Genomic DNA, 16,616 nt, shown 5'->3' on the forward strand with positions numbered 1-16,616 from the left:
AACGACTATGAGGTTAAAGCACAGAATCACTTTTATTGTAAATAAGATGTTTCTAAAACACTTCCACACTAAATGTGGATGCTGCCATGAATAAATCGTGAATAATAATAATAATGAGTGAGAAAGTTAAGAGACAAACAAATATCAAACCCCCAAGACATGCTAACTTTTCACCATCAAAATAACAGGGGAGGTTAGCGTTTATATCATACCCAACAAGACATGCTAACTTCTCACCATTACAATAGAGGTTAGCAAGTATTGGGGGTGTATGACAGATGTATGACATCTGTAACTTAGACAGTCATCACCATTGTAAAAAATAAAATAAAGTGGGGATAGTATAAATGCCTTAAAATTAAAGTCTACAAAATACAGTATATAAACATTTTCTTAAAGTATAATACTAAATGTTACTTTCCCCACTACAACAACAAAAAATGTCATTTTGTCCTTGAAACATTGAATTGAAATACTGTAGAATTTCATTAATTCCTATGGAGGACTTCTTCTACTGGGGAGAGCCAATATGGCCGACCAGTGGCTTCAAAACCTCTCAATGGCCAACACATAGCATCAGCAATCTAGGGTTTATATACATTATTGGTAGAGACCAAGGGCCTCATTTATAACCGTTTGCATGAATTTCACACTAAATATCTGCACGCGCCATTTCTGAAAAAGACTACGCACATACAAAAATAATGAGATTTATAAACTTGACACACGCCATAGACTGGATGGCCAGATAGCTAGCAACAATGACCTGAAACTACCAAGTGGGGAATCTTGACTTGAGGTGTTTTGACTAAAGTCACAACTATGATAAAATGGCAAAAAATAAAAATAAAAATAAAAATAAATCACACGCTAGCTAACCAACAACTGTAACGGTATATTTAAAAGAAAGCAAGTGCTCATTGTGCGACTTTATTAACAATTCCAGTCCAAAGTTTGGTGACACCTACTCATTCAAGAGTTTCTTTATTTGTACTATTTTCTACATTGTAGAATAATAGTGAAGACATCAACACTATGAAATAACAAATATGGAATCATGTAGTAACCAAAAAAACTGTTAAAGAAATCTAAATATATTTTACAGGCAGGGTCACCAGCAAAGCACCCCCACAGCATCACACCTCCTCCTCCATGCCTCACGGTGGGAACCACACGCGGAGATCATCCGTTCACCTACTCTGCAGTTCAGACACGGCCGTTGGAACCAAAAATCTCACATTTGGATTCATCACACCAAAAGGACACATTTCCTCCAGTCTCATGTCCATTGCTCATGCTTCTTGATTCCAAGCAAGTCTCTTCTTATTGGTGTCCTTTAGTAGTGGTTTCTTTGCTGCAAATCAAAACATGAAGGCCTGATTCACACAGTCTCCTCTAAACAGTTGATGTTGAGATGTGTCTTACTTGAACTCTGAAGCATTTATTTGGGCTGCAATTTCTGAGGCTGGTAACTCTTAATGAACTTATCCTCTGCAGCAGAGGCAACTCTGGGTCTTCCTTTCCTGTGGAGGTCCTCATGAGAGCCAGTTTCATCATAGCCATCACAAAATATATTTTGATTTGTTTAACACTCTTGGTTACTACATTATTCCTTGTTATTCATCGTTTTGATGTCTTCACCAATATTCTACAATGTAGAAAATAGTCAATTTAAAAGAAAAATCCTGGAAGGAGTAGGTGTCTAAGCTTTTGACTGGTACTAAAAACACACAAAATCAAAAGTATGTGGACACCTGCTCGTCAAACACTCCAAACCATGGGCATACAAATGGAGTAGGTCCCCCCTTTGCTGCTATAACAGCCTCCACTCTTCTGGGAAGGATTCCCACTAGATGTTGGAACATTGCTGCTGGGACTTGCTTCCAATAAGCCGCAATATCATTAGTGAGGTCAGGCACTGATGTTGGGGCAATTAGGCCTGGCTTGCAGTCGGCCTTCCAATTCATCCCAAAAGTGTTCGATGGGGATGAGGTCCGGGCTCTGTGCAGGACAGTCAAGTTATTCCATACCGACAAACCATTCCTGTATGGATTTCGCTTTGTGCACGGCGGCGTTGTTATGCGGAAACAGGAAAGGGCCTTCCCCAAACTGTTGCCACAAAGTAAGAAGTGAAGATATCCCTTCATTGGAACTAAGGGGGCTAGTCCGAACCATGAACAGACCCAGAGCATTATTCCTTCTCCACCAAACTTTACAGCTGACACTATGCATTGGGGCAGGAAGCATTCTCCTGTCATCCGCCAAACCCAGATTAGTTTGTCGGACTGCCAGATGGTGAAGTGTGATTCATCACCCCAGAGAACGTGTTTCCACTGCTCCAGAGTCCAGTGGCAGCAAGCTTTTATACCACACCAGCCAACGCTTGCCATTGCACATGGTAATCTTAGGTTTGTGTTACGGCTGTTCGGCCATGGGAAACACATTTCATGAAGCTCCTTACGAATAGTTATTGTGCCGACGTTGCTTTCTGAGGCAGTTTGGAACTCGGTTGTGAGTGTTACTAGTTCAAATCCCCGAGCTGACAAGGTACAAATCTGTCGTTCTACCCCTGAACAGGCAGTTAACCCACTGTTCCTGGGCCATCATTGAAAATAAGAATTTGTTCTTAACTGGCTTGCCTGGTTAAATAAAGGTAAAAAAAAAAAAAAAGTAAAAATCTATTTGGTGAGCCCTGAGAAACAAACATGAAGCCATGAGTGTGTCTGTGTGCATGGTGGTGTGTGTGTGTGTGTGTGTGTGTTACTGGTGGTAAGGAGGAACATTGCTTCAATATACAGGAATCAACAGAGGCTACGGGTGGCAGTAGGGAACAAACAACCAATATAACACACTCTCCTGAAATAGATACAAATAAAAATGCAGCAAATGATTAGGAAAAGGATGATCCCCAAATGGCACCCCATTCCCTACATACTCGACCCCAAAAGGGGCACCCCATTCCCTACATACTCGACCCCAAAAGGGGCACCCCATTCCCTACATACTCGACCCCAAAAGGGGCACCCCATTCCCTACATACTCGACCCCAAAAGGGGCACCCCATTCCCTACATACTCGACCCCAAAAGGGGCACCCCATTCCCTACATACTCGACCCCAAAAGGGGCACCCCATTCCCTACATACTCGACCCCAAAAGGGGCACCCCATTCCCTACATACTCGACCCCAAAAGGGGCACCCCATTCCCTACATACTCGACCCCAAAAGGGGCACCCCATTCCCTACATACTCGACCCCAAAAGGGGCACCCCATTCCCTACATACTCGACCCCAAAAGGGGCACCCCATTCCCTACATACTCGACCCCAAAAGGGGCACCCCATTCCCTACATACTCGACCCCAAATGGCACCCCATTCCCTACATACTCGACCCCAAATGGCACCCCATTCCCTACATACTCGACCCCAAATGGCACCCCATTCCCTACATACTCGACCCCAAAAGGTGCACCCCATTCCCTACATACTCGACCCCAAAAGGTGCACCCCATTCCCTACATACTCGACCCCAAAAGGTGCACCCCATTCCCTACATACTCGACCCCAAATGGCACCCCATTCCCTACATACTCGACCCCAAAAGGGGCACCCCATTCCCTACATACTCGACCCCAAAAGGGGCACCCCATTCCCTACATACTCGACCCCAAAAGGGGCACCCCATTCCCTACATACTCGACCCCAAAAGGGGCACCCCATTCCCTACATACTCGACCCCAAAAGGGGCACCCCATTCCCTACATACTCGACCCCAAAAGGGGCACCCCATTCCCTACATACTCGACCCCAAAAGGGGCACCCCATTCCCTACATACTCGACCCCAAAAGGGGCACCCCATTCCCTACATACTCGACCCCAAAAGGGGCACCCCATTCCCTACATACTCGACCCCAAAAGGGGCACCCCATTCCCTACATACTCGACCCCAAAAGGGGCACCCCATTCCCTACATACTCGACCCCAAAAGGGGCACCCCATTCCCTACATACTCGACCCCAAAAGGGGCACCCCATTCCCTACATACTCGACCCCAAAAGGGGCACCCCATTCCCTACATACTCGACCCCAAAAGGGGCACCCCATTCCCTACATACTCGACCCCAAAAGGGGCACCCCATTCCCTACATACTCGACCCCGAAAGGGGCACCCCATTCCCTACATACTCGACCCCAAAAGGGGCACCCCATTCCCTACATACTCGACCCCAAAAGGGGCACCCCATTCCCTACATACTCGACCCCAAATGGCACCCCATTCCCTACATACTCGACCCCAAAAGGGGCACCCCATTCCCTACATACTCGACCCCAAAAGGGGCACCCCATTCCCTACATACTCGACCCCAAAAGGGGCACCCCATTCCCTACATACTCGACCCCAAAAGGGGCACCCCATTCCCTACATACTCGACCCCAAAAGGGGCACCCCATTCCCTACATACTCGACCCCAAAAGGGGCACCCCATTCCCTACATACTCGACCCCAAAAGGGGCACCCCATTCCCTACATACTCGACCCCAAAAGGGGCACCCCATTCCCTACATACTCGACCCCAAAAGGGGCACCCCATTCCCTACATACTCGACCCCAAAAGGGGCACCCCATTCCCTACATACTCGACCCCAAAAGGGGCACCCCATTCCCTACATACTCGACCCCAAAAGGGGCACCCCATTCCCTACATACTCGACCCCAAAAGGGGCACCCCATTCCCTACATACTCGACCCCAAAAGGGGCACCCCATTCCCTACATACTCGACCCCAAAAGGGGCACCCCATTCCCTACATACTCGACCCCAAAAGGGGCACCCCATTCCCTACATACTCGACCCCAAAAGGGGCACCCCATTCCCTACATACTCGACCCCAAAAGGGGCACCCCATTCCCTACATACTCGACCCCAAAAGGGGCACCCCATTCCCTACATACTCGACCCCAAAAGGGGCACCCCATTCCCTACATACTCGACCCCAAAAGGGGCACCCCATTCCCTACATACTCGACCCCAAAATGGCACCCCATTCCCTACATACTCGACCCCAAAAGGGGCACCCCATTCCCTACATACTCGACCCCAAAAGGGGCACCCCATTCCCTACATACTCGACCCCAAAATGGCACCCCACTCCCTATATAGTGCACTACTTCTGAACAGAGCCCTGATAAAAAAGTAGTGCACTATGTAGGGAATAGGGTGCCATTTGGGATGCAATCCCTAGGGCCATCTCTCACTACATACCCTGGTTATCCTAACAATACCAGTGAGTCTCTTCCCCGTATTGGGTCAGAGGGCTCCATGTGGAAGACCAAGGGACTCACGTACCATTGACGCCCAGGCAGACGTCGCCATCCTGGGGCCTAGATATGAGGTCTGCTCGCTTCTGGTGAACCCGAGAACCAGGACCTAGCCGGGTAGGGTCCACTACATCACATTATTAAACACAGGTTGACAGATAACAGTCACACAGTGGAAGATATGGGTAAGAATCTGTGTCCAGGGGGGTTGATATCCCTAACCCATCTCTGTTAGGGACAATCTGTGTTTTCAGACGAGAACAGTTCATCAACAAGACATAACGGTCTGCTATGGGGAGTGAGTGATTGTTTAGAGAATGTTGGTTTGCCTGTCAGTGCGGGTCTAACCAGAAAGACAGGCTTTGAGAAGGGGTTTGTCTGTTCGTTCAGCCACAGAATTCTCCCACTCTAGCCAGCTCGTGTTTGTGCTGGCCTGCCACATTTGTCCGGGTTGGCAACGTAGGCTTACTTCCTTTACATCTATACCAAGAACAGGTATTTTCACATTCAAGGTCAATTACACAGCAATTCCTCTATGAGCGATCCAGTCCAGGAAGTCAAGAAAAAAAAAAAAAGCATTGCTCCAAAATGGCTGCTGAAACCACTGGGCTATACATCAGTTCATTATACTGTAAATGACCACACTGGGGCCATAAATCTGGGCCAATAACATGGCTCCAAAATCAAAACACACAAAATGGCCGCCGAGTTTCCATTTCACTCAGTTACAGAGCAGGTCTTCCAGTGGAAGCTTGTCCAGGTCGTAGGAGAACAAGTTGTCTTCCCCCAGGCTGAGCATGTAGTCATCCTCCTCAAAGAAGAGGGAGGGAGAGAGGGGGACAAAGGGCGTGGTCCTGGTCGACATCCTGGAGGGGGAGGAGGGAGACAGGGGTCACTGTCACTGCTGAGCATGCTGGGAGCCTGGACAGGGCGTTGGAGAAACTGATACTGGCGCTATCGGTGGAGTTATTACCCCCTGGTGAAATGGAGAGAAAGATGGAAGAGAGAGGTGCAGAGAGAAAGGGGCAGAGAGAGAGAGAGAAAGGGGCAGAGCGAGTGCTTTGAAGGAGTAGTTCGCCCAACAACCAACCACAGAGAGAGGACTCTAGTGCCCAAAAGCCTGTTTTAGCATGGGCAGCACCATTGAGGACTTTCACCATTTTGAAGTAGTAAACTGGACGGGACTTCCTTGCTCAAGGGCAGAGATATTTCCCCTAGCCGTCTCGGGGATTAGAACCAGCAACCTTTCGGTTACTGGCCAAACGCTCTTAACCGCTAGGCTACAAGGTCGCTCTGGTAGCAGAAACAAATGCACGACTTCAAAATGGAGATGGCCTCAATGGTGCTGCCTGTGCTCTCTCAGACGCCATAATGGGACAGATAGATAATGATACGATGTCAAAGTTTATGGGCTCACCTTGTGACACCTTGAAGACGGACAAAGAGGAGTTTCCGTTGACATACGATGAAGAGGGATGTCCTTTTCCATTCAGTGCCAAGTTGTTCAGCGTGGAGGAGGGGGCGTGGTCATCAGAGCAAAGGAATACTTCTATTGGACCCTGGGTACTGCTCAGGTGGACCTGGAGACTCTGATTGGACAATCAACAAATCATTTCAGTATTTCAGCAATTCAAAAGCCAGCTGCAGGGAATAAAGAGAACATCGACCATGATCAGTGTGTGTGTACCTCTGCAGGGTCTTGCACCTCTAGTCTGGTTTCAGCAGGGGCTTTGACCACAATAACCGTCTGGTCCTTGAGACTAGGAATCCTCTTCAGATCCTCATACGATATGTATGCAAACATACCCAGGGGTTAAGGAAAGAGTAGTCATTCACACACACACAGACAACACACACACACAGACCTCAAACACAGCAGGCCTGTTAATGGAAGGCTATTTTCTTGTGGGTGTGTCTTCAGTTATCTGTTGGACGATGCGTGTAGAGATGTGTAGGAGTTCATCCAGTCTCTTCTCCTCCTGGGCCAACTCCAGTAGCTCTTCACCCACAGAGCCAGGGGTCTGGACCCTGGCAACTCCCTGTGGAGACAGGCTACAGCCCCTACACACACACACAGGAGAACAGCACATGTTAATACCATTGGTGGAAAAAGTACCCAATTTTAATACTGTAGTAAAAGATACCTTAATAGAAAATGACTCAAGTAAAAGTCACCCAGTAAAATAGTATTGGAGTAAAAGTCTATTAGTATTTGGTTTTATAGTTAAGTATCTAAAGTAAATGTAATTGCTAAAATGTACTTAAAGTATCAAAATGTAAAAGTACAAATCGTTTCAAATTCCTTATAATATATAACCCAGATGGTGCTATATTCTGGTTTTACTTAAATTGACAGAAAGCCAGGGTCACACTCCAACACACTTACAAATGAAGGATGTGTGCTTAGTGAGACTGATCTGACAGAGGCAGTAGGGATGACCAGGGATTTCTCTCTTGATAATAGTGTGAATTGGACCCTTTTCGTGTCATGCTAAACATTCAAAATGTAATGTGTACTTTCAGGGAAAATGTACAGAGAAAAAAACAAATTATTTTCTTTAGGAATGTAGTGAGGTAAAAGGAAAAGTTTAGAAAAATATAAATAGTAAAGTACAAATAGAAAATGACTTAAGTAGTACTTCAAAGTATTTTTACTTAAGTACTTCACACCACCGGTTAATACACAGACGCAGAGGAGAGAACACATTTAATACTCACAAATGCGAAGAAAAAAAAAACAGTCAACACATTTCATACACAAAACATTGTTCTTGAGTTTCCCTGTGACATGTAAACTCAGCAAAAAAATAACTATTTTTCAGGACCCTGTCTTTCAAAGAATTCGTATAAATCCAAATAGGGAAAGGGTTTAAACACTGTTTCCCATGCTGGTTCAATGACAAATAAACAATTAATGAACATGCAGCTGCGGAACGGTCATTAAGACACTAAGAGCTTACAGACGGTAGGCAATTAAGGTCACAGTTATGAAAACTTAGGACACTAAAGAGGCCTTTCTACTGACTCTGAAAAAACACAAAAAGAAAGATTCCCAGGGTCCCTGCTCATCTGCATGAACGTGCCTTAGACATGCTGCAAGGAGGGCATGAGGACTGCAGATGTGGCCAGGGAAATAAATTGCGATGTCCGTACTGTGAGACGCCTAAGACAGTGCTACAGGGAGACAGGAAGGACAGCTGATCATCCTCGCAGTGGCAGACCACGTGTAACACCAGCACAGGATCGGTACATCCGAACATCAAACCTGCAGGACAGATACAGGATGGCAACAACTGCCCGATTTACACCAGGAACGCAATATCCTTCCATCAATGCTCAGACTGTCTGCAATAAGCTGAGAGAGGCTGGACTGAGGGCTTGTAGGCCTTTTGTTGCCGGTGATGTCTGGTGAGGACCTGCCTTACAACGTCGCCTATGGGCACAACCCCACCATCGCTGGACCAGACAGGACTGGAAAAAAGTGCTCTTCACTGACGAGTCGCGGTTTTGTCTCACCAGGGGTGATGGTCGGATTCGCGTTTATCATCAAAGGAATGAGCGTTACACAGAGGCCTGTACTCTGGAGCGGGATCGATTTGGAGGAGGAGGGTCCGTCATGGTCTGGGGCGGTGTGTCACAGCATCATCGGACTGAGCTTGTTGCCATTGCAGGCAATCTCAACGATGTGCGTTACAGGGAATACGTCTTCCTCCCTCATGTGGTACCCTTCCTGCAGGCTCATCCTGACATGACCCTCCAGCATGACATTGCCACCAGCCAAACTGCTCGTTCTGTGCGCGATTTCCTGCAAGACAAGAATGTCAGTGTTCTGCCATGGCCAGCAAAGAGCCCGGATCTCAATCCCATTGAGCACGTCTGGGACCTGTTGGATCGGAGGGTGAGGGCAAGTGCCATTCCCCCCCAGAAATTTCCAGGAACTTGCAGGTGCCTTGGTGGAAGACTGGGGTAACATCTCACAGCAAGAACTGTCAAAGATGGTGCAGTCCATGAGGAGGAGATGCACTGCAGTACTTAACCTGTCTGGTACACGTGGGACGCTAGCTTCCCACCTCGACAATAGCCAGTGAAATTGTAGGGCGCCAAATTCAAAACAGAAATACTATAATTAAAAATTCCTCAAGCATACAAGCATTATACACCATTTTAAAGATAAACTTCTTGTTAATCCAGCCAGAGTGTCCGATTTCAAATAAGCTTTACGGTGAAAGCACACCATGCGATTATGTTAGGTCAGCACCTAGTCACAGAAAACCATACAGCCATTTTCCAGCCAAGGAGAGGGCTCACAAAAGTCAGAAATGGTGATTAAATTAGTCACCAACCTTTGATGATCTTCATCAGATGGCACTCCCAGGTCTCCATGTTAGGCAACAAATGTTTGTTTTGTTCGATAAAGTTAATCTTTATGTCCAAATACCTCAAAAGGCCCAATGCGCGCTCTCAACACCAAGACGAAAAGTCAAAAAGTACAATAAAAGATATTAGAAACATTTCAAACCATGTTTAAAAATCAACCCTCAGGTTGTTTATGTCATAAATAATCAATAATATTTCAACCGGACAAAAGCTTCGTCAATGGAAAAGGTAAACAAGAAATGCACGCTCCCGATCACGTGCTTGGTTCATGTCTGGAAATGTCCACTGTCCTCTCATTGAAAGTGGTGTACCGCCCTCATTTTTCAGAGTAAAAGCCTGAAGACTGGTCACATGTTGAGGAAGCCATAGAGATCGTGAACTGGGTCCTAAGTCATTGTATGGTGGATAGGATTTCAATGGAAAAAACAGCCTTTCAATATAAAAGTACTTCCTGGTTGGATTTTCCTCAGGTTTTCGCCTGCCATTTCAGTTCTGTTATACTCAGACATTATTTTAACAGTTCAATACACTTTAGAGTGTTTTCTATCCAAATCTACTAAATGTATGCATATCCTAGCTTATGGGCCTGAGTAGCAGGCAGTTTAATTTTGGGCACACTTTTCATCCAAAATTCCAAATGATGCCCACTACCCTAGTAAAGTTAATGCAGCTGGTGGCCACAACAGATACTGACTGTTACTTTTGACCACCCCTTTGTTCAGGGACACATTACTCCATTTCTGTTAGTCACATGTCTGTGGAACTTGTTCGGTTTATGTTTCAGTTGGTGAATCTTATGTTTATACAAATATTTACACATGTTCAGTTTGCTGAAAATAAAACCCAGTTGACAGTGAGGACGTTTCTTTTTTTGCTGAGTTTATATACATTTGGCATCGTCATGCCTACCCCCATCTTAATTGCTGGGATATCTTGCGGCGTTAAGACACAGTTCCACCAACTATGGAGAATTTCTAACCAGGCAGTGCAATGCAACTTGGCTTGGCTCGGCTCTGCACAGCTGTGTATAAAGATCATAGACAGACAGACACCCCGCCCGCCGTCATCCCCCCCCCCCCCCACTCACATCCATTGGATGTTGTTCTTAGACTTCTTCTTGATGAGATGCACCCCCTGCAGGACGTTGGTGATGTCATAGAGGCGTCTCTTCGGCACCTTGAGGGACTCCGCGGCACGGTTGAGGTCCACCACCCCATCACTGGACTGGGCCAGCAGTTGGACAAACTTCTGGGTCAGGAGGCCTAGAGATGTGTCATACCTGGTCTTCTCTAACGTGGAGGGGGGAGCTGGAGAGAGAGGAGATGGGTTAGTTAAAACCTCTCTGGGATGTGGGACGGTAGCATCCCACGTCAACAACAGCCAGTGAAATTGCAGGGCGCCAAATTCAAAACAGAAATCCCATTATTAAAATTCTTCAAACATACAAGTATTTCACACCATTTTAAAGATAAACTTGTTGTTAATCCCACCACAGTGTCCGATTTCAAAAAGGCTTTACGACGAAAGCACACCAAACGATTATGTTAGGTCAGTACCTAGTCACAGAAAAACACATCCATTTTTCCCGCCAAAGAGAGGAGTCACAAAAAGCAGAAATGGAGATAAAATTAATCACTAAAACTTTGACACTCATTGGACTTCATGTTACACAATACATGTATGTTGTTCAATAAAGTTCATATTTGTATCCAAATATCTTAGTTTACATTGGCACGTTATGTTCAGTAGTTCCAAAACATCCGGTGATATTGCAGAGAGCCACATCAATTTACAGAAATACTCATAATAAACATTGATAAAAAATACAAGTGTTATGCATGGAATTATAGATACACTTCTCCTTAATGCAACCGCTGTGTCAGATTTCAAAAAGCTTTACCGAAAAAGCACACCATGCAATATCTGAGTACAGTGCTCAGACAACAAAACAAGCCATACAGATATCTGCCATGTTGTGGAGTCAACAGAAGTCAGAAATAGCATCCTAATCTTCAATAATGTTTCAACCGGAGGTTTCCTTTGTCTGTAGAAATGCGATGGAACAGAGCTAACTCACATGAGCACGCGTGATCAGCTCATGGCACTCTGCCAGACCCCTGACTCATTCAGCTCCCATTGCCCCCTCCTTCACAGTAGAAGCATCAAACAAGGTTCTAAAGACTGTTGACATCTAGTGGAAGCATTAGGAAGTGCAATATGACCCCATAGACACTGTATATTCGATAGGCAATGATTTGAAAAACTACAAACCTCAGATTTCCCACTTCCTAGTTGGATTTCTTTCTCTGATTTTTGCCTGCCATATGAGTTCTGTTATACTCACAGACATAATTCAAACAGTTTTAGAAACTTCAGTGTTTTCTATCGAAATCTACTAATAATAGGCATATTAGAGGTCGACCGATTATGATTTGTCAACGTTGATACCGATAACTGGAGGACCAAAAAAAGCAGATACCGATTAATCTGCCATTTTTGTTGTTGTTGTAATAATGACAATTACAACAATACTGAATGAACACTTATTTTAACGAATATAATACATAAATAAAATCAATTTAGTCTCAAATAAATAATGAAACATGTTCAATTTGGTTTAAATAACGTAAAAACAAAGTGTTGGAGAAGAAAGTAAAAGTGCAATATGTGCCATGTAAGAAAGATAACGTTTGAGTTCCTTGCTCAGAACATGAGAACATATGAAAGCTGGGGGTTCCTTTTAACCTGAGACTTCAATATTCCAAGGTAAGAAGTTTTAGGTTGTAGTTATTATAGGAATTATAGGACTATTTCCCTCTATACCATTTGTATTTCATTAACCTTTGACTATTGGATGTTCTTATAGGCACTTTAGTATTGCCAGTGTAACAGTACAGCTTCCGTCCCTCTCATCGCTGCTACCTGGGCTCGAACCAGGAACACATCAACAACAGCCGCCCTCGAAGCAGCGTTACCCATGCAGAGCAAGGGGAACAACTACTCCAAGTCTCAGAGCGAGTGACGTTTGAAACTCTATTAGCGTGCACCCCGCTAACTAGCTAGCGATTTTACATCGGTTACACCACCCTAATCTCGGGAGTTGATCGGCTTGAAGTCATAAACAGCAGAGCTGCTGGCAAAACGCACAAAAGTTTGAATGAATGCTTACGAGCCTGCTGGTGCCTACCATCGCTCAGTCAGACTGTTCTATTAAATCATAGACTTAATTATAACATAACACACAGAAATACGAGGCTTTGGTCATTAATATGGTGGAATCCGGAAACTATAAAGCATTGGTGTTTATGGTTCGGTACGTTGGAGCAACAACAGTCCTTTTCGCGAATGCGCACCGCATCGATTATATGCAACGCAGGACACACTAGATAAACTAGTAATATCATCAACCATGTGTAGTTAACTAGTGATTATGATTGATTGATTGTTTTTTATAAGTTTAATGCTAGCTAGCAACTTACCTTGGCTTACTGCATTCGCGTAACAGGCAGGCTGCTCGTGAGGCAGGTGGTTAGAGCGTTGGACTAGTTAACCGTAAGGTTGCAAGATTGAATCACCGAGGTGACAAGGTAAAAATCTGTCGTTCTGCCCCTGAACAAGGCAGTTAACCCACTGGTCCTAGGCCGTCATTGAAAATAAGAATTTGTTCTTAACTGACTTGCCGAGTTAAATAAAAAGGTAAAATAAAATAAATCTAATAATAAAAAAAGATATTTTTTTTCAAATAAGTCGCCCTGGATGAGAGCTTCTGCTTCATGATTAAAATGTCAATGAATCCCATGGTAACTAAACCACTCCCATAATTCCCCCCCCCCTCTTACTCTTGGGTCCTCTGAGGGAGAGCCTGGTGGCTCGCTTAGCTCTGGAGCCACTGTTCGTCTCACTGGTGTACTGTTGATCACTCTCCTCCAGCTCCAACCGACGCTTCGTCTGACAAACAGAAAACATTTGTACAAGGTGACAATCTGGGTGAAAACAGAACAGTGAAACTGTGGATCAAATCTCAGGTGAATTATGTTGGTTCAGGGTCCCGGTGTGACCATCATCGTTCAAACAGCAGATAACCTAGCGGTTAAGAGCGTTAGGCCAGCAACCGAAAGATGCCCGTGAACAAAAAGGCACTTAAACTCTGAAGCGCTCTTTTTGAGCTGGACAAGAGAAGTCTGCTAAATGACTAAAATGCATAAAAGCTAGTTGACGATTTCAACCATTCATAAACCAAGTACCAGCTCAGAATCAACAGAATGAATACACCCCTGATCACACGCAAACACAGTTCACTTTCATAGCAGCCACGTACAAACAGCATGGTCTTTCGATGGCTGTATAATTCCTTCTCGCATCTACACACTCCTCCTCTCACCTTTTCCCTTCGCTTGTGGACTTCAATGCACAACACATCAGCTGTCTGTGACCAGGCGAAAAGAGCTTTCCATGCCAAACCTTCCTATCATAACCACTACACACAGCCTACATCGTTGTCACCATATTGTCATCATATTCAACATAGCTACAAGACATAACGCGGTAGTAAACTCACTACAATCATGCAGTACAGTCTACAGTCAAGAGCAAGCAATTTAGCAGTTACACCGGCAGGCCAAAAGCTTACTCTGACTTGGAAGAGTCCCAGTGTTGATTAGCCATAACCAGCTAGCTAACATAGCATTCAGTAGTACAACTGACTACGTATCCCCCCTTTCCCTTTGTTTGAGCGTGCTAAACTAGCTATATGCATTCGTTAGCTAAGTATGTGAAAGTTACAAAAAAAATACAAAATATAGCTAGCTCTCTTGCTTAATTTATGAAGAAATTAATTTGTTCAAAACTGTTCAACCATTGTCTTTCTGAGTCAACTACTCACCAGGTATGCAGTGCTAGCTAGCTGTAGTTTATGCGTTCAGCGCTAGATTAATGATCTGATCCTTTGATTGGATGGAAAACACGTCAGTTCATGCTGCAAGAGCTCTGATAGGTTGGAGGACGTCCTCTGAAAGTTGTCATAATTACTGTGTAAGTCTTTGGAAGGGGGTGAGAACCATTAAACTCCTAAGTTTTGTATGGAAGTCAATGTATCTAGAGGACGAAAACTAGCTGTCCTCCGGCTACATCGTGGTGCTACCCTACAGAGTGCTGTTGAGGCTACTGTAGACCTTCATTGCAAAACAGTATTTTAATCATTGGTGACATGAATATAATGTACCGTTTATGGGGGGGGGGGGGGGGGGTGCAGTTTGCACGTGCATGCTTACAGATTTAGACCACAGCGAATCTGAAACGTGGTGTACTTCCTCATGGTAGGACTTCCAGGTTAGCTAGCAAAAATTATATCTTGGTACGTCGCAGAGTTGTTCAGCTATGCGCTTACGATTGTCATTAGATACATGGAAGATAGTTCCAGCACTTTTAGTCCCTTGTCACAAAACTATGGTAAATAATTAAGTTTGATCCAAAACAGTTGGAGCAAAGGATTACAATTGGGATGGTTTGTGGGATGGTGGGACAGACCGCTAAACTAGGAGAAGATTCTCCCACATCCCCCTCCAAGCTTCGTTTACCGCCTAGCTTGTGGTGTTAAAAACAAATAAATGTTCTTTAGATATGCATGCTGGCTAACAAATGAACATGAGCGAAGACGTTTTTCTGTCGACTGTATTTATGATTGATTTGCGGTTATTCTTACGACTTCATTTCTGCAGGTCAAAACTTTAGGAAGTTGCCTGCTAACGTTACATGGATAATGGAAAAGGAGAAATACTCATGTCTAGTTAGCTGATTGATTTTTGACGGGTCGTTATTGTGCCAAACAAGATCATACTTCGCTAGGTCGATGTGTTGCCTATCCAACGAAGGCGAGTGCTTGATAATGAAATAGCTGTCTGGCTAATGACCTAAATAGGTATTTTCGGTGACCATTTATAAATCCACTGTCAAAAGGGACAATTAAAGTTGGAAACGTTGCAAGTGGTTTTAAACATATACGCATAAAGAGTCAACGTGTAACATTTGCAATGAAAATAAATTTAAAAAACGTTTTGTATTTAGCTAAAAATCTAGGTAGCATACTACTAACAATAACTAGCGAAGTAACGTTAATACGGGTATTAATGTCGGCTAGGATAAGTCACTGGTTAGCCCTCACTAGTTAGCGAACATAATGTAAAGTCATAGTTGTTAGTTAACTAGTTAACAAGCTAAATGGCTTGTTTGCATTCATGTGACTCCCCATAATATTGTATGCCAAAAGAGCCATCGCGTTATGAATTACCTGGTGTTTTCCGAGGGGTGGTCGCTGTCCGGTCCCGTTTGTAGACACCCCGGTAGTGTATAGCGGACTCTCGGTCGGGTCTGGGACACCGACATTGTTAGTCTGGTTCGGACAGGGCGGAGGGGTTAAGATCTGATAATACGGCGCATTGGCGTACTGGGTCAGAGCTGTGCGGTTTTTGTCCATGGAGGAGCCCCCGACCCCTGAAATTAGGACTTTCTCCGGGACAGAGGCTCCCCCTTTTCTCATCATCAGGCTCGAATGTCCTTTTGTCCCTCCGCTACTTTGGAGCACTTTTTTCCCCTTCAAAATCCGCATCGATTCGAGAAAAAATATATAATCAGGGATATCGTTACACTAATATCTTACATGCCCGTTCGTTACAATTTGATACACGATACGTTTCTAAAACAGGGACGATGCAACGGAATTTATTAGGTCGCAAGCTCCACTCCGGCTGCTTGAAAAATGACAGTGAATTATGGGATGCAGTTTATCAGCGAAGGGCCCTCACGAGAAACTCGGATTTCCCGGGAATGTTTTAAACAAGATTTACATATAGAATGCTATTGGTTAGCGTAGTAGCAGACTCCCCCTTCACGTAATTGCGTCAGTGTGTCTGACCAATGGGT

General features: G+C 44.7%; 1 protein-coding gene across 2 annotated transcripts; it reads right to left on the reverse strand.

The window, feature by feature from the left end:
* Window positions 1–5,188: 5,188 nt before the first annotated feature.
* Window positions 5,189–16,515, reverse strand: LOC110496729 (transcription factor E2F3-like). 2 transcript variants are annotated; one of them, XM_036953583.1, is made up of 7 exons: window positions 15,985–16,515; window positions 13,538–13,646; window positions 10,786–11,005; window positions 7,221–7,382; window positions 7,009–7,123; window positions 6,739–6,910; window positions 5,189–6,187 (listed from the first exon to the last, which is right to left on the reverse strand). In XM_036953583.1, the coding sequence occupies exons 1-7, from the start codon at window positions 16,300–16,302 to the stop codon at window positions 6,039–6,041; spliced, it is 1,245 nt and encodes a 414-aa protein (XP_036809478.1). In that variant the 5' UTR covers window positions 16,303–16,515; the 3' UTR covers window positions 5,189–6,038. The 2 variants fall into 2 exon arrangements, with proteins under 2 accessions (XP_036809478.1, XP_036809477.1); XM_036953582.1 differs by having other exon boundaries at window positions 5,189–6,297.
* Window positions 16,516–16,616: the final 101 nt, after the last annotated feature.

This window comes from Oncorhynchus mykiss, chromosome 18 (assembly GCF_013265735.2).
Source record: "Oncorhynchus mykiss isolate Arlee chromosome 18, USDA_OmykA_1.1, whole genome shotgun sequence".
Classification (NCBI taxonomy): Eukaryota; Metazoa; Chordata; class Actinopteri; order Salmoniformes; family Salmonidae; genus Oncorhynchus; species Oncorhynchus mykiss.

What these genes read in the sequence shown, in the direction of transcription:
- LOC110496729 (XM_036953582.1), bottom strand. Translation starts at nt 16,302, where the DNA reads ATGCGGATTTTGAAGGGGAAAAAAGTGCTCCAAAGTAGCGGAGGGACA. An exon ending in CACCCCTCGGAAAACACCAG is followed by an intron (nt 13,647 to 15,984) that starts GTAATTCATAAC and finishes TCTGTTTGTCAG; the next exon opens with ACGAAGCGTCGGTTGGAGCT. An exon ending in AAGAACAACATCCAATGGAT is followed by an intron (nt 7,383 to 10,785) that starts GTGAGTGGGGGG and finishes GTGTGTGTGTAG; the next exon opens with GGGCTGTAGCCTGTCTCCAC.